The sequence below is a fragment of the Salmo salar genome, chromosome ssa05 (genome assembly GCF_905237065.1).
Source record: "Salmo salar chromosome ssa05, Ssal_v3.1, whole genome shotgun sequence".
Classification (NCBI taxonomy): Eukaryota; Metazoa; Chordata; class Actinopteri; order Salmoniformes; family Salmonidae; genus Salmo; species Salmo salar.
Window position 1 is genome coordinate 75,676,569 of NC_059446.1, and position 23,249 is coordinate 75,699,817.

Genomic DNA, 23,249 nt, shown 5'->3' on the forward strand with positions numbered 1-23,249 from the left:
TAGGTATTCTAGTCCGCCCAAAGTTTGAATATAAACCAAATTTGATCCCATTTATTTTTCTCACAAATAAATGGGTTATAAATACAAAATGTTTATTGTTCACCCAAAGGCACTCGTTACATTTTGAATGCTTTCCAGGACAGGAAAATTGTCTATTTCACACACTCATCAAGAGAACATCCCTGGTCATCTCTACTGCCACTGATCTGGCGGACTCACTAAACACAAATGCTTTGTTTGTAAATGATGTCTGAGTACTGAACTGTGCCCCTAGCTATCCCTAAATGAAAAAAAAAACAAAATTGTGTTGTCTGGTTTGCTTAATATAAGGAATAAAAAATTATTTATACTTTTACTTTTGATACTTAAGAACATTTAAAACCAAAAACTTTTCGACTTTTACTCAAGTTGTATTTTACTGGGTGACTTTCACTTTTACTTGAGTCATTTACTTTTGAAGGTATCTTTACTTTTACTCAAGTATGAAAATTGGGATATTTTTCCACCACTGCTCTTATCTCTCTCTCTCTGTGTGTGGTGTGTGTGTGTGTGTGTGTGTGTGTGTGTGTGTGTGTGTGTGTGTGTGTGTGTGTGCATGCATTGTATAAGTCAATCACAGCACCCCTCTGCTACGCACGCACACACACACACACACACACACACACACACACACACACACACACACACACACACACACACACACACACACACACACACACACACACACACACACACACACACACACACCCACACAGATGATCAAGATAAGGGAAGGTCAGGAGTAACAACAAGGAAGAGGGAGACAGAACTAACATCTGACAAGTAAAAACATATAAGAAGGAAACAGAGAGAAACAGAGAGGAGGGGGTGAGGAGAGAGAAACAGAGAGGAGGGGGTGAGTAGAGAGAAACAGAGAGGAGGGGGTGAGTAGAGAGAAACAGAGAGGAGGGGGTGAGGAGAGAGAAACAGAGAGGAGGGGGTGAGTAGAGAGAACAGAGAGGAGGGGGTGAGGAGAGAGAGAGAGGAGGGGTGAGTAGAGAGAAACAGAGAGGAGGGGGTGAGTAGAGAGAAACAGAGAGGAGGGGGTGAGGAGAGAGAAACAGAGAGAAGGGGGTGAGTAGAGAGAGAGAGGAGGGGGTGAGGAGAGAGAGAGGAGGGGGTGAGGAGAGAGAAACAGAGAGGAGGGGGTGAGGAGAGAGAAACAGAGAGGAGGGGGTGAGGAGAGAGAAACAGAGAGGAGGGGGTGAGGAGAGAGAAACAGAGAGGAGGGGGTGAGGAGAGAGAAACAGAGAGGAGGGGTGAGGAGAGAGAAACAGAGAGGAGGGGGTGAGGAGAGAGAAACAGAGAGGAGGGGGGGTGAGGAGAGAGAAACAGAGGAGGGGGTGAGGAGAGAGAAACAGAGAGGAGGGGGTGAGGAGAGAGAAACAGAGGAGGGGGTGAGGAGAGACAGAGGAGGAGGGTGAGGAGAGAGAAACAGAGAGGAGGGGGGTGAGGAGAGAGAGAGAGGAGGGGTGAGGGATGAGGAGAGACAGAGAGGGGGGGTGAGGAGAGAGGAGAGAGAGAGAGGTGAGGGGTGAGGAGAGAGAGAGAGAGAGGGGGGGTGAGGAGAGAGAGAGAGGTGAGGGGTGAGGAGAGAGAGACAGAGAGGGGGTGAGGAGAGAGGAGAGAGAGAGAGAGAGGTGAGGGTGAGGAGAGCGAGACAGAGAGGAGGGGGTGAGGAGAGAGAGACAGAGAGGAGGGGGTGAGGAGAGAGGGACAGAGAGGAGGGGGTGAGGAGAGAGGGACAGAGAGGAGGGGGTGAGGAGAGAGAAACAGAGAGGAGGGGGTGACAGGTAAAAAATGAGAGAGAAGCACATTCCTCCCTCCTTCTTTCTTCAAAACAACAGCTGGGACAGGTGTGTTTTTACTGATTGTAGAGAGTGTACATGCTGACTGTGTCAATGTATGTGTGTGTGTGTGTGTGTGTGTGTGTGTGTGTGTGTGTGTGTGTTTATGCTGAGTCTGCTCCATGTTTCACTCTTCCGCCCCGCTGTTCTTGTTAAATCTGTTTCTGCTGAGAATAATTTGATCCTTCAGATGAATCAATCTCAATTTAACATTACCAGTGAAGTGAAGGCTTAATCAAATCAAATGTTATTGGTCACATACACATGGTTAGCAGATGTTATTGCGAGTGTAGCGAAATGCTTGTGCTTCTAGTTCCGACAGTGCAGTAACATCTAACAGAATATAACAATTTCAACATCTACCTAATATACACAAATCTAAGTAAAGGAATGGAATAAGAATATATACATATAAATATATGGATTAACGATGGCCGAGCGGCATAGGCAAGATGGTATAAAATACAGTATATACATATGAGATGAGTAATGCAAGATATGTAAACATTATTACAGTGGCATTATTAAAGTGACCCGTTTATTAAAGTGGCCAATGATTTCAAGTCTGTATGTAGGCAGCAGCCCCTCTATGTTAGTGATGTCTATTTAACAGTCTGATGGCCTTGAGATAGAAGCTGTTTCTCAGTCTCTTGGTCCCAGCTTTGATGCACCTGTACTGACCTCGCCTTCTGGATGGTAGCCGGGTGAACAGGCAGTGGCTCAGGTGGTTGTTTGTGAGTGCATGCGTACGTCTGTGTGTCTCTCTCTCTCTCTTTCTGTGTGTGTGTGTGTGTGTGTGTGTGTGTGTGTGTGTGTGTGTGTGTAAGTAAGAGAGAGAGACTCAGGAAACAGAGGGATCCTGTTTGTGACCAGACTGCCATTGTTCCACTGATTAAACACAGCCATCTTGTCCCCCTCTTGCCCGTACGCCCCAGACAACCATACCCTAACTCTCTCTCCCCAAGAAACGTACACAGTCACAATGATCATATGGGTGTGTATTAACCCATTGTTGTAGTTTTGTCTAGTCTGTGTGTCTCCATACAGTAGATCCTTCTATTGTCCCCCATCTCTCTCCTTACACTGGGACTACACCCCTCCAATAAGCCCCTCCTCAACTATTCCCTTCATCTCTCTTTATTTTTCCTATTTTTTACCAGAGAACCCCCCCCCCGCGTTCCTTACACCCTTTCCTTACACCCTCCCCCCTAAAGGCGGCAAGCTAAACAAGTGCGCTCGCATAGTCCCTTAAAAGTAATGCTTTACTCATCTCATATGTATATACTGTATTCTATTCTACTGTATTTTAGTCAATGCCACTCGTCCTAATATTTATATATTTCTTATTCCATTCTTTTACTTTTAGATTTGTGTATTGTTGTGAATTGTTCAAGACACTACTGCACTGTTGGAGCTCGGAACACAAGCATTTCACTACACCCGCAATAATATACACTCGCTCAAAATTGCCAGAATTAAACGAATATAACTCAAGAAATCTGTGATTAATTTAGAGGTTTTTGCAGAGGAGATCTAATGGCCTAAACTCACCAAAGGCGACCGCGCGAGGGGTGTGTGTGATTTATTTTAGAATATATTGTTTTGAATTATAATGACCCAACCGAAGCCAGTGCCTCAATAAGAACGTGTCTATTTTACCTTCTATTGCTGGTGCTGTAGTCATACAAAACAACACATATTTTACCTTCTATCACTGGTGCTGTAGTCACACAAAACAACACATATTTTACCTTCTATCACTGGTGCTGTAGTCACACAAAACAACACATATTTTACCTTCTATCACTGGTGCTGTAGTCACACAAAACAACACATATTTTACCTTCTATCGCTGGTGCTGTAGTCACACAAAACAACACATATTTTACCTTCTATCGCTGGTGCTGTAGTCACACAAAACAACACATATTTTACCTTCTATCACTGGTGCTGTAGTCACACAAAACAACACATATTTTACCTTCTATCGCTGGTGCTGTAGTCACACAAAACAACACATATTTTACCTTCTATCGCTGGTGCTGTAGTCACACAAAACAACACATATTTTACCTTCTATCGCTGGTGCTGTAGTCACATAAAACAACACATATTTTACCTTCTATCGCTGGTGCTGTAGTCACACAAAACAACACATATTTTACCTTCTATCGCTGGTGCTGTAATCACATAAAACAACACATATTTTACCTTCTATCGCTGGTGCTGTAGTCACATAAAACAACACATATTTTACCTTCTATCACTGGTGCTGTAGTCACAAAACAACACATATTTTACCTTCCATCACTGGTGCTGTAGTCACACAAAACAACACATATTTTACCTTCTATCACTGGTGCTGTAGTCACACAAAACAACACATATTTTGTCATTATTCACTTTTTTTTGCTCATTTGAATTGGAAGAGATAGCTAAGGGTTGAGGCTTTACCATACATGCTACATTAGACCAATTCATCCACTTATGGAAACACAACATTGCTATCAGCAAAGATGATTGGAGACATGGACTATCTGCCCGCCCACTTCTGGTGAGTCTTTCACTTTAGTCGAGCATTTTGACATCTAAGATGTTTGGTGCAGTGAAAAAGTGAACAAATGTGCATAAAACCGAGTCGTCCATCGTTGAACGACAACACATCATTGAAGAATCCCTGCTGTTGACCAATGATGATGAAGGGGTGAAGACTTCGGCTCCAGATCTTCAGTTTGCCTCGAGAAAAAAATGTGTGCGCAAACAGCCCAAAAAAAACCTTGGCGAAGACCAAAATGAAGAAAGACATAATATATGAACAAACTGTTCCGCACAAGAAGCATGAGGACGCCTTTACATCCCTCCTCTCTTCCTCCCTCCCTCCTAGAGTAGATCCCTCATCTCTTCCTCCCTCCCTCCTAGAGTAGATCCCTCCTCTCTTCCTCCCTCCCTCCTAGAGTAGATCCCTCATCTCTTCCTCCCTCCCTCCTAGAGTAGATCCCTCATCTCTTCCTCCCTCCCTCCTAGAGTAGATCCCTCATCTCTTCCTCCCTCCCTCCGAGAGTAGAGCCCTCATCTCTTCCTCCCTCCCTCCTAGAGTAGATCCCTCATCTCTTCCTCCCTCCCTCCTAGAGTAGATCCCTCATCTCTTCCTCCCTACCTCCTAGAGTAGAGCCCTCATCTCTTCCTCCCTCCCTCCTAGAGTAGAGCCCTCATCTCTCCCTCCCTCCCTCCCTCCTAGAGTAGATCCCTCATCTCTTCCTCCCTCCCTCCTAGAGTAGATCCCTCATCTCTTCCTCCCTCCCTCCTAGAGTAGAGCCCTCATCTCTTCCTCCCTCCCTCCTAGAGTAGAGCCCTCTTCTTTTCCTCCCTCCTCCTAGAGTAGATCCCTCATCTCTTCCTCCCTCCCTCCCTCCTAGAGTAGAGCCCTCCTCTCTTCCTCCCTCCCTCCCTCCTAGAGTAGATCCCTCATCTCTTCCTCCCTCCCTCCTGGAGTAGATCCCTCATCTCTTCCTCCCTCCCTCCTAGAGTAGAGCCCTCCTCTCTTCCTCCCTCCCTCCTAGAGTAGATCCCTCATCTCTTCCTCCCTCCCTCCTAGAGTAGATCCCTCATCTCTTCCTCCCTCCCTCCTAGAGTAGAGCCCTCCTCTCTTCCTCCCTCCCTCCTAGAGTAGATCCCTCATCTCTTCCCCCCTCCCTCCTAGAGTAGAGCCCTCATCTCTTCCTACCTCCCTCCTAGAGTAGATCCCTCATCTCTTCCTCCCTCCCTCCTAGAGTAGAGCCCTCCTCTCTTCCTCCCTCCCTCCTAGAGTAGAGCCCTCATCTCTTCCTCCCTCCCTCCTAGAGTAGATCCCTCATCTCTTCCTCCCTCCCTCCTAGAGCCCTGCTCTCTTCCTCCCTCCCTCCTAGAGTAGAGCCCTCATCTCTTCCTCCCTCCCTCCCTCCTAGAGTAGAGCCCTCATCTCTTCCTCCCTCCCTCCTAGAGCTCTGCTCTCTTCCTCCCCTCCCTCCTAGAGTAGAGCCCTCATCTCTTCCTCCCTCCCTCCCTCCTAGAGCAGAGCCCTCATCTCTTCCTCCGTCCCTCCCTCCCTCCTAGAGTAGATCCCTCATCTCTTCCTCCCTCCCTCCCCTAGAGTAGAGCCCTCATCTCTTCCTCCCTCCCTCCTAGAGTAGATCCCTCATCTCTTCCTCCCTCCCTCCTAGAGTAGAGCCCTCATCTCTTCCTCCCTCCCTCCTAGAGTAGAGCCCTCATCTCTTCCTCCCTCCCTCCTAGAGTAGAGCCCTCATCTCTTACTCCCTCCCTCCCTCCTAGAGTAGAGCCCTCCTCTCTTCCTCCCTCCCTCCTAGAGTAGATCCCTCATCTCTTCCTCCCTCCCTCATAGAGCCCTGCTCTCTTCCTCCCTCCCTCCTAGAGTAGAGCCCTCATCTCTTCCTCCCTCCCTCCTAGAGTAGAGCCCTCCTCTTTTCCTCCCTCCTAGAGTAGATCCCTCATCTCTTCCTCCCTCCCTCCTAGAGTAGAGCCCTCATCTCTCCCTCCCTCCTCCCTCCCTCCCTCCTTCTCTTCCACCCTCCCTCCTAGAGTAGACCCTTCATCTCTTCCTCCCTCCCTCCTAGAGTAGAGCCCTCATCTCTTCCTCCTAGAGTAGATCCCTCATCTCTTCCTCCCTCCCTCCTAGAGTAGAGCCCTCATCTCTTCCTCCCTCCCTCCCTCCTAGAGTAGAGCCCTCATCTCTTCCCCCCTCCCTCCTAGAGTAGATCCCTCATCTCTTCCTCCCTCCCTCCTAGAGTAGAGCCCTCCTCTCTTCCTCCCTCCCTCCTAGAGTAGATCCCTCATCTCTTCCTCCCTCATAGAGCCCCGCTCTCTTCCTCCCTCCCTCCTAAAGTAGAGCCCTCATCTCTTCCTCCCTCCCTCCTAGAGTAGAGCCCTCCTCTTTCCTCCCTCCAGTAATCACTCTTCTCCTAGAGTAGAGCCCTCATCTCTCCCTCCCTCCCTCCCTCCTAGAGTAGATCCCTCATCTCTTCCTCCCTCCCTCCTAGAGTAGACCCTTCATCTCTTCCTCCCTCCCTCCTAGAGTAGAGCCCTCATCTCTTCCTCCTAGAGTAGAGCCCTCATCTCTTCCTCCCTCCCTCCTAGAGTAGATCCTCATCTTTCTTAGAGTAGAGCCCTCATCTCTTCCTCCCTCCCTCCTAGAGTAGAGCCCTCATCTCTTCCCCCCTCCCTCCTAGAGTAGATCCCTCATCTCTTCCTCCCTCCCTCCTAGAGTAGAGCCCTCATCTCTTCCTCCCTCCCTCCTAGAGTAGATCCCTCATCTCTTCCTCCCTCCCTCCTAGAGTAGAGCCCTCCTCTCTTCCTCGCTCCCTCCTAGAGTAGATCCCTCATCTCTTCCTCCCTCTCTCCTAGAGCCCTGCTCTCTTCCTCCCTCCCTCCTAGAGTAGAGCCCTCCTCTCTTCCTCCCTCCCTCCTAGAGTAGAGCCCTCATCTCTTCCTCCCTCCCTCCCTCCCTCCTAGAGAAGATCCCTCATCTCTTCCTCCCTCCCTCCTAGAGTAGAGCCCTCATCTCTTCCTCCCTCCCTCCTAGAGTAGATCCCTCATCTCTTCCTCCCTCCATCCTAGAGTAGAGCCCTCATCTCTTCCTCCCTCCCTCCTAGAGTAGAGCCCTCATCTCTTCCTCCCTCCCTCCTAGAGTAGAGCCCTCATTTCTTCCTCCCTCCCTCCTAGAGTAGAGCCCTCCTCTCTTCCTCCCTCCCTCCTAGAGTAGATCCCTCATCTCTTCCTCCCTCCCATGAGCCTCTCTCTTCCTCCCTCCCTCCTAGAGTAGAGCCCTCATCTCTTCCTCCCTCCCTCCTAGAGTAGAGCCCTCCTCTTTTCCTCCCTCCCTAGAGTAGATCCCTCATCTCTTCCTCCCTCCCTCCTAGAGTAGAGCCCTGCTCTCTTCCTCCCTCCCTCCCTCCTACAGTAGAGCCCTCATCTCTTCCTCCCTCCCTCCTAGAGTAGAGCCCTCATCTCTTCCTCCCTCCCTCCTAGAGTAGATCCCTCATCTCTTCCTCCCTCCCTCCTAGAGTAGAGCCCTCCTCTCTTCCTCCCTCCCTCCTCCCTCCCTCCTAGAGTAGAGCCCTCATCTCTTCCTCCCTCCCTCCCTCCTAGAGTAGAGCCCTCATCTCTTCCTCCCTCCCTCCCTCCTAGAGTAGATCCCTCATCTCTTCCTCCCTCCCTCCTAGAGTAGAGCCCTCATCTCTTCCTCCCTCCCTCCTAGAGTAGATCCCTCATCTCTTCCTCCCTCCCTCCTAGAGTAGAGCCCTCATCTCTTCCTCCCTCCCTCCTAGAGTAGAGCCCTCCTCTCTTCCTCCCTCCCTCCTAGAGTAGATCCCTCATCTCTTCCTCCCTCCCTCCTAGAGCCCTGCTCTCTTCCTCCCTCCCTCCTAGAGTAGAGCCCTCATCTCTTCCTCCCTCCCTCCTAGAGTAGAGCCCTCCTCTTTTCCTCCCTCCTAGAGTAGATCCCTCATCTCTTCCTCCCTCCCTCCCTCCCTCCTAGAGTAGAGCCCTCCTCTCTTCCTCCCTCCCTCCTAGAGTAGATCCCTCATCTCTTCCTCCCTCCCTCCTAGAGTAGATCCCTCATCTCTTCCTCCCTCCCTCCTAGAGTAGAGCCCTCCTCTCTTCCTCCCTCCCTCCTAGAGTAGATCCCTCATCTCTTCCTCCCTCCCTCCTAGAGTAGATCCCTCATCTCTTCCTCCCTCCCTCCTAGAGTAGAGCCCTCCTCTCTTCCTCCCTCCCTCCTAGAGTAGAGCCCTCATCTCTTCCTCCCTCCCTCCTAGAGTAGAGCCCTGCTCTCTTCCTCCCTCCCTCCTAGAGTAGAGCCCTCCTCTCTTCCTCCCTCCCTCCCAAAGTAGAGCCCTAGTGTTCATACTGAGGTATCCTCTTCTATTTCCAGTTGAACCCTGTGGCATAGCTAGGTCTCTCTCCCTGTGGCATAGCTCTCTCTCTCTCCCTGTGGCATAGCTAGGTCTCTCTCCCTGTGGCATAACTGGTCTCTCCCCCTGTGGCATAGCTAGGTCTCTCTCCCTGTGGCATAGCTCTCTCTCTCTCCCTGTGGCATAGCTCTCTCTCTCTCCCTGTGGCATAGCTCGCTCTCTCTCCCTGTGGCATAGCTGGTCTCTCTCCCTGTGGCATAGCTGGTCTCTCCCCCTGTGGCATAGCTAGGTCTCTCTCCCTGTGGCATAGCTAGGTCTCTCTCCCTGTGGCATAGCTAGGTCTCTCTCCCTGTGGCATAGCTAGGTCTCTCTCCCTGTGGCATAGCTAGGTCTCTCTCCCTGTGGCATAGCTAGGTCTCTCTCCCTGTGGCATAGCTAGGTCTCTCTCTGTGGCATAGCTAGGTCTCTCCCTGTGGCATAGCTATCTCTCTCTCCCTGGCATAGCTATCTCTCTCTCCCTGTGGCATAGCTCTCTCTCTCTCCCTGTGGCATAGCTATCTCTCTCTCCCTGTGGCATAGCTATCTCTCTCCCTGTGGCATAGCTCTCTCTCTCTCTCCCTGTGGCATAGCCATCTCTCTCCCTGTGGCATAGCTAGGTCTCTCCCCCTGTGGCATAGCTAGGTCTCTCCCCCTGTGGCATAGCTAGGTCTCTCCCCTGTGGCATAGCTAGGTCTCTCCCCCTGTGGCATAGCTAGGTCTCTCCCCCTGTGGCATAGCTAGGTCTCTCCCCCTGTGGCATAGCTAGGTCTCTCCCCCTGTGGCATAGCTAGGTCTCTCTCTCCCTGTGGCATAGCTAGGTCTCTCTCTCCCTGTGGCATAGCTAGGTCTCTCTCTCCCTGTGGCATAGCTAGGTCTCTCCCCCTGTGGCATAGCTAGGTCTCTCTCCCTGTGGCATAGCTCTCTCTCTCTCTCTCCCTGTGGCATAGCTATCTCTCTCCCTGTGGCATAGCTCTCGCTCTCCCTGTGGCATAGCTCTCTCTCTCTCTCTCTCCCGGTGGCATAGCCATCTCTCTCCCTGTGGCATAGCTAGGTCTCTCCCCCTGTGGCATAGCTAGGTCTCTCCCCCTGTGGCATAGCTAGGTCTCTCTCCATGTGGCATAGCTAGGTCTCTCCCCCTGTGGCATAGCTAGGTCTCTCCCCCTGTGGCATAGCTCTCTCCCTCTCTCTCTCTGTGGCATAGCTAGGTCTCTCTCCCTGTGGCATAGCTCTCTCTCTCTCTCCCTGTGGCATAGCAAGGTCTCTCTCCCTGTGGCATAGCAAGGTCTCTCTCCCTGTGGCATAGCAAGGTCTCTCCCCCTGTGGCATAGCAAGGTCTCTCCCCCTGTGGCATAGCAAGGTCTCTCCCCCTGTGGCATAGCTAGGTCTCTCTCTGTGGCATAGCTCTATCTCTCCCCCTGTGGCATAGCAAGGTCTCTCTCCCTGTGGCATAGCAAGGTCTCTCCCCCTGTGGCATAGCTAGGTCTCTCTCTGTGGCATAGCTAGGTCTCTCCCCCTTTGGCATAGCTCTCTCTCTCTCCCTGTGGCATAGCTAGGTCTGTGTCTCTCTCTGTGGCATAGCAAGGTCTCTCTCCCTGTGGCATAGCAAGGTCTCTCCCCCTGTGGCATAGCTAGGTCTCTCTCTGTGGCATAGCTCTCTCTCTCTCCCTGTGGCATAGCTAGGTCTCTCCCCCTGTGGCATAGCTAGGTCTCTCTCTCTCTGTGGCATAGCTAGGTCTCTCTCTCTCTGTGGCATAGCTAGGTCTCTCTCTCTCTCTGGCATAGCTAGGTCTCTCTCCCTGTGGCATAGCTAGGTCTCTCTCTGTGGCATAGCTAGGTCTCTCCCTGTGGCATAGCTATCTCTCTCTCCCTGTGGCATAGCTCTCTCTCTCTCCCTGTGGCATAGCTATCTCTCTCCCTGTGGCATAGCTAGGTCTCTCCCCCTGTGGCATAGCTCGCTCTCTCTCCCTGTAGCATAGCTAGGTCTCTCCCCCTGTAGCATAGCTAGGTCTCTCCCCCTGTGGCATAGCTCTCTCTCTCTCTCTCTCTCCCTGTGGCATAGCTATCTCTCTCTCTCTGTGGCATAGCTAGGTCTCTCTCCCTGTGGCATAGCTATCTCTCTCTCCCTGTGGCATAGCTAGGTCTCTCTCCCTGTGGCATAGCTAGGTCTCTCTCCCTGTGGCATAGCTAGGTCTCTCTCCCTGTGGCATAGCTAGGTCTCTCTCCCTGTGGCATAGCTAGGTCCCTCTATCCTTTTCCTTGGTCCTTCCCGTCACACTCTGTCAATCTCTGCTGTTCCCTTGAACCTATTCCTCCCTCTCTTTCCTCACATTTCCCAATCACCATCTCCTCCTTTTCCATGTCCCCTCTCCCTCCTCAATCTCCTCCCCCTCTTTTTCCCCACTCTCTTGGTGTTGTGTCTGTGTTCTCAGTAGGGAGGCTGGATCTTTTGAGTACAGGAAGAGAAGCTGGCACACACACACACACACACACACACGCTGAGAAACCCGAAACACAGCCGTTCCCACAGCTGGCCAATCAGGCAGTGTTGGCTAGGAAAACACACTTACTCATGCGCACACACATCAACACATTCTCATTGCAGAACAATCACACTGCCTTGTCTCACTCACACAAACTCATTCCCAGTATTGCCCAATCACGCAAGTTCTCACACACTGCTTTCCATACAAACAAACCTAAAGAGTAACCTCATTAACCCTAAAACACAAACAAACCTAAGAGTAACCTCATTAACCCTAAAACAAACAAACAAACCTAAGAGTAACCTCATTAACCCTAAAACACAAACAAACCCCACATAAGAGCAGGGGTGTATTCATTAGTCGGATTGTTTACTGTTTACTCTAGGAAGCAAACAGAACCAAATGGGGAGAGACCTACCTGAATTTGTCCAATAGAAACTTACTTTTAGAGTAAACGTTTTGCAACTGACTAATGAATACACCACTGGTGTTCCACATGGTCAAGTGCAGTGCTCTCACCTCGTTCAATATGTCTGCATATTCAGCCAATCAAATTGTACCTATTCATGTTAGGCCTACTGCTATGTGGATAGTCTTTTTCCACACAAGGAAAAAGACTGGATGTTAGACAACAGTATAAAACATTTATTCAATCAGTCTGAAGAACCAGCAAAGCCCCAACTCCCTTATTTCCATAGTGATAATATCCCATTAAAATAGCATATGTAGAATACCCTATACACAATACAATGCGTCAACAACAACCAAAAAAGAGCACAGACAATATACTTACAGTATATTTAGTTTGGACAAACATAAACCAATAAAAACAAAAAAGACCATTGTTCACATGCACACGAAGACATACGACCCAAATACAACAAATAAAAACATTGTGTATGAAACACAATAAGAATGGAATTCTTAGACTTCCCTCAGTTCATGGATTTAGAGACCAAGTACTGATTATGTAGAGTACATGACATGTCTGCTTAGAGTAGGGTAAGGGTTGCAAAATTCCAGGAACTTTCAATAAATTCCCTGGTTTTCCAGAAATCCTGGTTGGAGGGCTCCAGATTTCCTTCCTTTTCCCTTCAGATTCTATGAATCCACCAACCGGGATGTCTGGAAAAACAGGGAATTTATTGAAAAGGTCTTGGAGTTTTGCAACCCTAGTAGGGATGCACAACTGAGGGCTCTACGCCCCAGCTACAACTAGTACTACTAGAACCACACAGTCCTGCTGGTTTTCATCTCACTGTGGTACTGAATTGATCCACTCATATAACTGATTGACTAGCGAGTCCAGACCTTAGACGTCTGGTTATCCAGGTATACAGTGCTTTCAGAAAGTACTATTCAGCTTTATTCTAAAATGGATTAAAAAAATTAAATAATAATCCTAATCAAGCTTACACAATATCCCATGATGACAGAGTGAAAACAGGTTTATATACATTTTTGCAAATCAATAAAAAACAGAAATACCTTATTTACATAAGTATTCAGACCCTTTGCGATGAGACTTGAAATTGAGCTCAGGTGCATCCTGTTTCCATTGATCATCCTTGAGATGTTTCTACAACTTGACTGGAGTCCATCTGCAGTAAATTCAATTGATTGGACATGATTTGGAAAGGCACACACCTGTCAGTATAAGGCTCATGACAGCCTGCTTGGAGTTTGCCAAAAGGCACCTAAATGACTCTCAGACCATGAGAAACAAGATTGTCTGGTCTGATGAAACCAAGATTGAACTCTTTGGCCTGAATGCCAAGCGTCACGTCTGGAGGAAACCTGGCACCATCCCTACGATGAAGCATGGTGGTGGCAGCATCAGGCTGTGGGGATGTTTTTCAGCGGCAGGGACTGGGACACTAGTCAGGATTGAGGAAAAGATGAATGGAGCAAGTACAGAGAGATCCTTGATGAAAACCTGCTCCAGAGCGCTCAGGACCTCAGTCTGAGGCAAAGGTTCGCCTTCCAACAGGATAATGACCCTAAGCACACAGCCAAGACAATGCAGGAGTGGCTTTGGGAGAAGTCTCTGCACTTGAACCCGATCTAACATCTCTGGAGGGACCTGAAAATAGCTGTGTAGCAACGTTCCCACCCAACCTGAAGATCTGCAGAGAAGAATGGGAGAAACTCCCCAAATACAGATGTGCCAAGCTCGTAGCGTCATACCCAAGAAGACTCGAGGCTGTAATCGCTACCAAAAAAGGTGCTTCAACAAAATACTGAGTAAAGGGTCTGAATACTTCTGTAAATGTGATATTTCCATTTTTTATTTATTTTATAAACGTACAAAATAAAAAAAATGAAACCTCTCTTTGCTTTGTCATTATGGGGTATTGTGTGTAGATTGATGAGGAAAAGAAACAATTTAATACATTTTAGAATAAGGCTGTAACGTAACAAAATGTGGAAAAACTCAAGGGGTCTGAAAACTTTCCAAATGTACTGTACATCAGTCTAGTTAAATGAGAAGGATAACAACCCAGCAGATACTGTGGCTACCAGGAACAGAGTTGTTTACAGGGTACCATAGTGATGAGGACAAGTCAACTATAAAGGTGAGGGAGTCTCAAACCCCACTAGAGGCGGGATCATCCTGCCCTGTTATAGTTAGAGCGATTCAACCAATAGCAGCTCATTGATGCTGAGCAAAAAAGCTCCCACTGGGTAACAGAGACTACTGTGATTGACAGGGCAGGACTGTCCCGCCCATGGTTGAGTTCTCAGGTGGCAGTAATGATGTCCCAGACTAGGACAGAAGGCACTAAAAGGAAGTGGTGGAGGGAGAAAGATGAGGAAGATGCCCCTAACCACTGATACAGGGTCAGATATTTATTCAGAATTGTTCATCCCCATTGCTAGGGTACTCTGATCCTAGATCTGTGATTAGGGACAGCTTCTGCCTTGAGAGGAGAAAGTCTCCTTCAGCCCTTGGTAGGTAGGAGTGATCATGAATCATTTACAATATGAGTAACAATATCAGTGATTGACAGCCTGACCATGATATAACAGGCTTCTTGACCCTCTCTCTCCCTTGCAACCATTGGTGTGCGAGTCTCCAGCCAATTAGATTTCGATGAGCTTATAGGATGGCACGCCTTGATTGACATATGCAAATCTCCAGAACAGGAAGAACCGGATGAGACTGGTCACAATGCCTGGCGTGTTTGGAACCTGGAACACACAAACAAACACACAGAGGTTAAAGCCTGGCGGTTAGGAGCGTTGGGCCAGTAACCAAAAGGTTGCTGGATCGAATGCCCGAGCTGACAAGGTAAAAATCTGTCGTTCTGCCCCTAAGCAAGGCAGTTAACCCACTGTTCCCCGGTCGCCGAAGACCTGGATGTCAATTAAGGCAGCCCTCCACACCTCTCAGATTCAGAGGAGTTGGCTTAAATGCGGAAGACACATTTCAGTTGTACAACTGACTAGGTATCCCCTTTCCCTAAAGGTAATTTACAATAATTTAACAGTCCCCATCCATCTAGCCCCTACCATGTCTCACATACTGTCTATTCAGACCCCTTGACTTTTTCCACATTTTGTTACTTTACAGCCTCATTCTAAAATTGATTAAATACATTTTTTTGTCTTCAATCTACACACAATAACCCATAATGACAAAGCAAGAACTAGATACAATTTGTTTTTAAAAAATACCTTATTTACATAAGTATTCAGACCCTTTGCTATGAGACAGAAAGAAATTGAGCTCAGGTGCATCCTGTTTCCATTGATCATCCTTGAGATGTTTCTACAACTTGATTGGAGTCCACGTGTGGTAAATTCAATTGATTGGACATGATTTGGAAAGGCACACACCTGTCTATATAAGGTCCCACAGTTGACAGTGCATGTCAGTGCAAAAACCAAGCCACGAGGTCGAAGGAATTGTCCATAGAGCTCCGAGACAGGACTGTGTCAAGGCACAGATCTGGGGAAGGGTACCAAAACATTTATGCAGCATTGAAGGTCCCCTAGAACACAGTGACCTCCATCATTCTTAAATGGAAGAATTTTGGAACCACCAAGACTCTTCCTAGAGTTGGCCACCCGGGCAAAATGAGCAATCGGGGGAGAAGGGCCTTGGTCAGGGAGGTGACCAAGAACACTCTGACAGAGCTCCAGAGTTCCTCTGTGGAGATGGGAGAATCTTCCAGAAGGATAACCATCTCTGTAGCACTCCACCAAATCAGGATTTTATGGTATCGTGGCCAGATGGAAGCCACTCCTCAGTAAAAGGCACATGACAGCCCACTTGGAGTTGACCAAAATGCACCTAAAGACTCAGACCATGAGGAACAAGATTCTCTACTCAGATGAAAACTAGATTGAACTATTTGGCCTGAATGCCAAGCGTCACGTCTGGAGGAAACCTGGCACCATCCCTACAGTGAAGCATGGTGGTGGCAGCATCATGCTGTGGTGATGGTTTTCAGCGGCAGGGACTGGGAGACTAGTGAGAATCGAGGGAAAGATGAACGGAGCAAAATACAGAGAGATCCTTGATGAAAACCTGCTCCAGAGCCCTCAGGCCCTCTGACTGAGGCGAAGGTTCGCCTTGCAACAGGACAACAACCCTGCCAAGACAACGCAGAAGTGGCTTCGGGACAAGTCACTAAACATCCTTGAGTGACCCAGCCTGAGCCCAGACTTGAACCTGATCAAACATCTCTGGAGAGACCTGAAAATAGCTGTGCAGCGACAATCCCCAACAAACCTGACAGAGCTTGAGAGGATCTGCAGAGAAGAATGAGAGAAACTCCTCAAATACAGATGTGCCAAGCTTGTAGCGTCATACCCAAGAAGACCCGAGGCTGTAATCGCTGCCAAAGTACAGAGTAAAGGGTCTGAATACTTATGTAAATGTGCTATTTTAGTTGTATATTTGTAATAAATTAATACAGTTGCAAAATGTCTAAAACTTGTTTTTGCTTTGTCATTAAGAGGTATTGTATGTAGATTGATGAGGGTAAAAAAAATTATTGAATACATTTCAAAATAAGCCTGTAACGTGGAAAAAGTCAAGGGGTCTGAATACTTTCCGAATGCACTGTATACACACACACCATGATATAGTAGTCTTGCAGCTGTAGTCCATAGAGCGTCCAGGATGTTGAGGTGAGGAAGGTAGCTACAGTCAAAGAGAAGGACAAACGCTCCACACTACCAGTACGCACTATCTCCATCTGACAGAAAGAAGAGAGGGGGTGAGAGAGAGAGGGGGTGAGAGAGAGAGAGAGAGAGAGATGAATTGACACAATTCCAATGTATCCAAAAAGACAGCAGAAGGGATAAGACACAAACCCAGAACAACAGGAAGACACAGATGAGAGAAAGAAAGGCAGGAAATAGACACAGGATCATATGAGGAGACAGACAGAGGGAGAATGAGACAAACAGGAAGGTGGAGGGTAGGGCTGCACAATTAATCGAATTCACATCAAAATCGCAATATTAACATGTGCAATATCCATACAGGAAGAGATCCATATTGCATGCAATACTTTGAAATGCCACGTGTAACATCCGTTTTTATAGTTTACTCAGTTTGTTTCTCTTCCGCTCTCTTCTTGCAGCTGCTTCCCACACACCAAGCCCCGCCCCCTGTCACTCAAGCAGCACACTTCCTATTCCCTCCGAGGTCCACCCCAGGCTGAGCCCCTGCCCAGTCATGTGAAATCCATAGATTAGGGCCTAATGAATGTATTTCAATTGGCTGATTTCCTTATATGAACTGTAACTCAGTTGTTGCATGTTGAGTTTAGATTTTTGTTCAGTATATATCGCAATATTTGCACCCCAAAAAAAAGAATCACAATTTGACTTTTTGCCCATATCATGCAGCCCGGGCAGAGGAATAAACAGGAACACAGAGGCAACAGAGGGAAAGAGAGGAGGCAAAGGGCAAGGGGAGCGAGAGTGATGAGAGAGGAGGCAAAGGGCAAGGGGAGAGAGAGTGATGAGAGAGGAGGCAAAGGGCAAGGGGAGAGAGAGTGATGAGAGAGGAGGCAAAGGGCAAGGGGAGAGAGAGTGATGAGAGAGGAGGCAAAGGGCAAGGGGAGAGAGAGTGATGAGAGAGGAGGCAAAGGGCAAGGGGAGAGACAGTGATGAGAGAGGAGGCAAAGGGCAAGGGGAGAGACAGTGATGAGAGAGGAGGCAAAGGGCAAGGGGAGAGAGAGTGATGAGAGAGGAGGCAAAGGGCAAGGGGAGAGAGGTGGTCATGTTCTGAAGATGGAATCTTATTGGCCTGTTGTTGGTCTACCTTCCATATTTATGAGAGTATGTGAGGAATCTGAGTACAGTGGCTATCAGGATGGTAGGTATCAGAACATTGTAAAAATAGCTCTGTTTGCCAGGCTAGTGAGTGTATGTTATCTGAACATTGTATTAAAGTTGTATAAAAGTTTCTTCACCAGTGCGTGGAATAATGTGTCCAATGAGTGGACATAGGGTGCATATTGTATAAAGACTGTGTAAGAAAGGGTTTGCATATTTACCAGGTCAGCGAGTGGACTCAGGTACATGCTGATAGTGAACAGGCTACAGGTGAGACCTAGCTGGGCCAGCTGAGACTCTCCCTGAGGCAGGAGAACACTGAAGTACAGCCAGCCTCCACAGACCACTCCTCCTGCTAGTAACGTCTGAGAGGTCACTCGCCTCTGGAACGAACACACACACAAAGTTTACTGACCCCATAATAATTTGAACCATTTTGGCACACACCCTGAAACTGGGCTTCAAGCAGGGAACCAGTGGGCAGATATACTAAAAGTCTACTTCAAACCCGAACGGAAAAATACAGACAATGAACTAAAGCAAACAAACCTTGAATATCTACAGAAATGAACACCAGACCATCTCTAAGACAAATGAATGCACTCCTGGGGGATTCAGGTCCGGCCGTATCTATGTGATAAGTAACTATAAAACACTGTGGTCAACGAACCTTGTCATGGTGTAGTGGCAGTAGGAGACTATAAAACACTGTGGTCAACGAACCTTGTCATGGTGTAGTGGCAGTAGGAGACTATAAAACACTGTGGTCAGCTAACCTTGTCATGGTGTAGTGGCAGTAGGAGAGACTATAAAACACTGTGGTCAGCTCACCTTGTCATTGGTGTAGTGGCAGTAGGAGAGACTATAAAACACTGTGGTCAGCTCACCATGTCATGGTGTAGTGGCAGTAGGAGAGACTATAAAACACTGTGGTCAACTCACCTTGTCATGGTGTAGTGACAGTAGGAGACTATAAAACACTGTGGTCAGCTCACCTTGTCATGGTGTAGTGACAGTAGGAGACTATAAAACACTGTGGTCACCTCACCTTGTCATGGTGTAGTGACAGTAGGAGACTATAAAACACAGTGGTCAGCTCACCTTGTCATGGTGTAGTGGCAGAAGGAGAGACTATAAAACACTGTGCTCATATCACCTTGTCATGGTGTAGTGGCAGTAGGAGACTATAAAACACTGTGGTCAGCTAACCTTGTCATGGTGTAGTGGCAGTAGGAGAGAATATAAAACACTGTGGTCAGCTCACCTTGTCATGGTGTAGTGGCAGTAGGAGACTATAAAACACTGTGGTCAGCTCACCTTGTCATGGTGTAGTGGCAGTAGGAGAGACTATAAAACACTGTGGTCAACTCACCTTGTCATGGTGCAGTGGCAGTAGGAGACACTATAAAACACTGTGGTCAGCTCAACTTGTCATGGTGTAGTGGCAGTAGGAGACTATAAAACACTGTGGTCAGCTCACCTTGTCATGGTGTAGTGACAGTAGGAGACTATAAAACACTGTGGTCAGCTCACCTTGTCATAGTGTAGTGACAGTAGGAGAGACTATAAAACACTGTGGTCAGCTCACCTCGTCATGGTGTAGTGGCAGTAGGAGAGACTATAAAACACTGTGGTCAGCTCACCTTGTCATGGTGTAGTGGCAGTAGGAGACACTATAAAACACTGTGGTCAGCTCACCTTGTCATGGTGTAGTGGCAGTAGGAGAGACTATAAAACACTGTGGTCAGCTCACCTTGTCATGGTGTAGTGGCAGTAGGAGACTATAAAACACTGTGGTCAGCTCACCTTGTCATGGTGTAGTGACAGTAGGAGAGACTATAAAACACTGTGGTCAGCTCACCTTGTCATGGTGTAGTGGCCGTAGGAGAGACTATAAAACACTGTGGTCAACTCACCTTGTCATGGTGTAGTGGCAGTAGGAGACTATAAAACACTGTGGTCAGCTCAACTTGTCATGGTGTAGTGGCAGTAGGAGACTATAAAACACTGTGGTCAGCTCAACTTGTCATGGTGTAGTGGCAGTAGGAGAGACTATAAAACACTGTGGTCAACTCACCTTGTCATGGTGTAGTGGCAGTAGGAGACTATAAAACACTGTGGTCAGCTCAACTTGTCATGGTGTAGTGACAGTAGGAGAGACTATAAAACACTGTGGTCAACTCACCTTGTCATGGTGTAGTGACAGTAGGAGACTATAAAACACTGTGGTCAGCTCACCTTGTCATGGTGTAGTGACAGTAGGAGACTATAAAACACTGTGGTCACCTCACCATTTCATGGTGTAGTGACAGTAGGAGACTATAAAACACAGTGGTCAGCTCACCTTGTCATGGTGTAGTGGCAGAAGGAGAGACTATAAAACACTGTGCTCATATCACCTTGTCATGGTGTAGTGGCAGTAGGAGACTATAAAACACTGTGGTCAGCTAACCTTGTCATGGTGTAGTGTGTGGCAAAGAAGGGGGTCGAGTGATAAATGGCAGATATGTGAGGGCAGAACTAATAAACGGGCTCTGCCCGATCACTAAAATGGCCACCCCGATCAGAACTACAGATCACAAAATGGCTGACTGCCAAAACTACAATTCCCAGAAGCAAGGGGAACCCTCAGAAGGTGGAGCCGACCCACAGATAAAAGGTCAAGAAAAACCAGGAAGGGAGAGAGAGGGCGGGAAGGATCTATGAACCATAGAGAAAGAGACAATCTACATTGGCTGGATTTACCGTGTACGAGCAGGACTGTTTTGGACTTACCTGTTGGCGTTTAGACCTGGACCTACCGAGAACCAGATTTGTGTACCGACCCCTGCTATCCTTGACCTTACCTGCGGCCTGGGTGGACCAGGACAGCGAAACAAACACACAGGTACTGTCATGTTCGAAAGAACTTTAATTCTGGGCTGACTTTGGTGACAGTTTCCCCACTTAATTTGTGACAAACGCTCCTAACTTTGAAGAGGTTTGCCACAAGTGGCAGTAGGAGACACTATAAAACACTGTGGTCAGCTCACCTTGTCATGGAGTAGTGGCAGTAGGAGACTATAAAACACTGTGGTCAGCTAACCTTGTCATGGTGTAGTGGCAGTAGGAGACATTCTAAAACACTGTGGTCAACTCCCCTTGTCATGGTGTAGTGGCAGTAGGAGACTATAAAACACTGTGGTCAGCTCACCTTGTCATGGTGTAGTTGCAATAGGAGAGACTATAAAACACTGTGGTCAGCTCACCTTGTCTTGGTGTAGTGGCAGTAGGAGACTATAAAACACTGTGGTCAGCTCACCTTGTCATGGTGTAGTGGCAGTAGGAGACTATAAAACACTGTGGTCAGCTCACCTTGTCATGGTGTAGTGGCAGTAGGAGACTATAAAACACTGTGGTCAGCTCACCTTGTCATGGTGTAGTGGCAGTAGGAGAGACTATAAAACACTGTGGTCAGCTCACCTTGTCATGGTGTAGTGGCAGTAGGAGACTATAAAACACTGTGGTCAGCTCACCTTGTCACTGGTGTAGTGGCAGTAGGAGACTATAAAACACTGTGGTCAGCTCACCTTGTCATTGGTGTAGTGGCAGTAGGAGAGACTATAAAACACTGTGGTCAGCTCACCTTGTCATGGTGTAGTGGCAGTAGGAGACTATAAAACACTGTGGTCAACTCACCTTGTCATTGGTGTAGTGGCAGTAGGAGAGGATGTAGAGGGACTGTAGACAGGCTCCTATGGTGTTAACCAGGACCAGAGTACCATCCGTCTTCAGTATCCCATAATACAGCCAGCCCAGGTTACTAGAGACAGACAAGACTTTAGCTCAGTGGGCTAACACAGTATGACCCAGATGACCCAGGTTTGATCAGTGGTCCCTGGCATGTTGCCTAGGCACCACACACACAGCTTACTTGAGGCATGTGGTGAGGAAGGGGAGGAACTGGACGTTATCTGCACTTTTGGAAGCTCTCATCTTCTTCAGGTCCGTCCTGACAGAGGATCACACACACACACACACACACACACACACACACACACACACTTTTATAAGACCTGCTTGCAAATCTAGCATAAGAAAAATGATGCAACTTAAGTAAAACATTATTTTAGTATCCCCTGTCCTGAGTATTCTATTTACACAAGCCTCGGGCATTGAACGAATAACTAAGCAAATATTTGATTAACTCATATCTGTGAGATAAGGGTAGACCAGCTAGCTAGCTAACCAACACCTAGTTAGCTAGCAATGTTTAATGCAATACAAGCAAGCAAATTAGAACTGAATTTGGTCTCTGCTCAAGTTTGCGATGTTGGCAATAAATAACAGGTATCTAGCTAACGTTAGCTACTTAGTCAGTTTCTCTGAAAAGCAGAAAGCTGTCAAACTTACAGTCCAGTCGAGAACATCCCGACTGTAAATACGATGCACGCCCATGATAGAAACTGCAAAAACTCCATAGATCGGAAAACGGAATATGTGGTGCACTACCTAGATAGCTAGGTATGTATCTAAATTATGAGTAATTTCGCTATGAATATCAAATCAGCTATCGTGCAAATTGTTGACATCTGCATCAGCGACTCAACGTTGACGTCGTTCTAACTGCACTGTATTTCCGTGTTTGTAGTCAGGGGCGTATTCATTACGCCAATTCTGTTGCAAAACATTTCTTATACGGAAACAAACATAACGAAACGGGGAGAGACCTAACATCATGTGTCCAATAGAAGCTCTCGTTTTGCTCTGTTTGGTTCTTTAACGTAAACGGTTTCCTTAATGAATACGCCACAGTATTCTGAAATAATTCTGCACTCTGATTGGCAGATAAGGATGAGAGGCTGGATAGGTTTCCACCAATGATATGATGGTCAATATGACGATGGATGATTTCGCTCGTAATCCAGCAAGGACTTTAGGTACAGATCTTGGATCAGACTTTTCTCCCAAAACATTAACCTTAACCATTAAGGGAAAGAATGATAAACTGACCTTAGATCAGTGTCCACGGGCAATGCTATCCTACCCCCTCTCTCCCTGGAGACATGAAGTTGCATCTGTGATCACCAATAATGGGATTTAGATGTTGCCGAGGGTACCGCTACATCAGTGTCCAGGGACATATTATAAGGTCGCTAAATGCACTAATTTATATGAACGCAGCAGAATATAGTCTATGTCAAATGTGCAGGAGGGGGAGATCATGATACTCTGATCGAATAGTGTAAAACCATAGTCTGTTTTGGGATAGGTAGGCTACTGCTGCAAAAACCTACTACTCCTACTGCTAGCAGGTACCCCACCAAAAAAAGGGTCCATTTGCTACTTTTGTTTGATTACCTGCCATCGGAGTATTTAGAAATATATGGGTCAAACAATCAATTAATCAAATGTATTTGATAAAGTCCATTTTACAACAGCAGTTGCCTGTCAAATTTGTATTTATTTTTATTTAACCTATATTTAACTAGGCAATTCGGTTAAGAACAAATTCTTATTCACAATGACGGCCTAGGAACACTGGGTTAACTGCCTTGTTCAGGGGCAGAACGACAGATTTTAACCTTGTCAGCTCGGATACTGTATCTGTGCTCCATAATAGCTGTATATAACTCCCATCCTTAGCAAATAATATCCTA

The 23,249-nt window shown here is 47.5% G+C and overlaps 1 protein-coding gene across 3 annotated transcripts; it reads right to left on the bottom strand.

The window, feature by feature from the left end:
* Positions 1–13,667: 13,667 nt before the first annotated feature.
* LOC106606111 (sugar transporter SWEET1) lies at positions 13,668–22,338 on the bottom strand. Of its 3 annotated transcripts, XM_045718914.1 has the most exons (6): positions 22,003–22,329; positions 21,524–21,601; positions 21,289–21,412; positions 17,832–17,993; positions 16,401–16,520; positions 13,668–14,505 (listed from the first exon to the last, which is right to left on the bottom strand). In XM_045718914.1, the coding sequence occupies exons 1-6, from the start codon at positions 22,068–22,070 to the stop codon at positions 14,398–14,400; spliced, it is 660 nt and encodes a 219-aa protein (XP_045574870.1). In that variant the 5' UTR covers positions 22,071–22,329; the 3' UTR covers positions 13,668–14,397. The 3 variants fall into 3 exon arrangements, with proteins under 3 accessions (XP_045574870.1, XP_014057707.1, XP_045574871.1); XM_014202232.2 differs by lacking the exon at positions 17,832–17,993 and having other exon boundaries at positions 22,003–22,338; XM_045718915.1 differs by lacking the exon at positions 16,401–16,520 and having other exon boundaries at positions 22,003–22,336.
* Between the last annotated feature and the right edge of the window lie 911 nt (positions 22,339–23,249).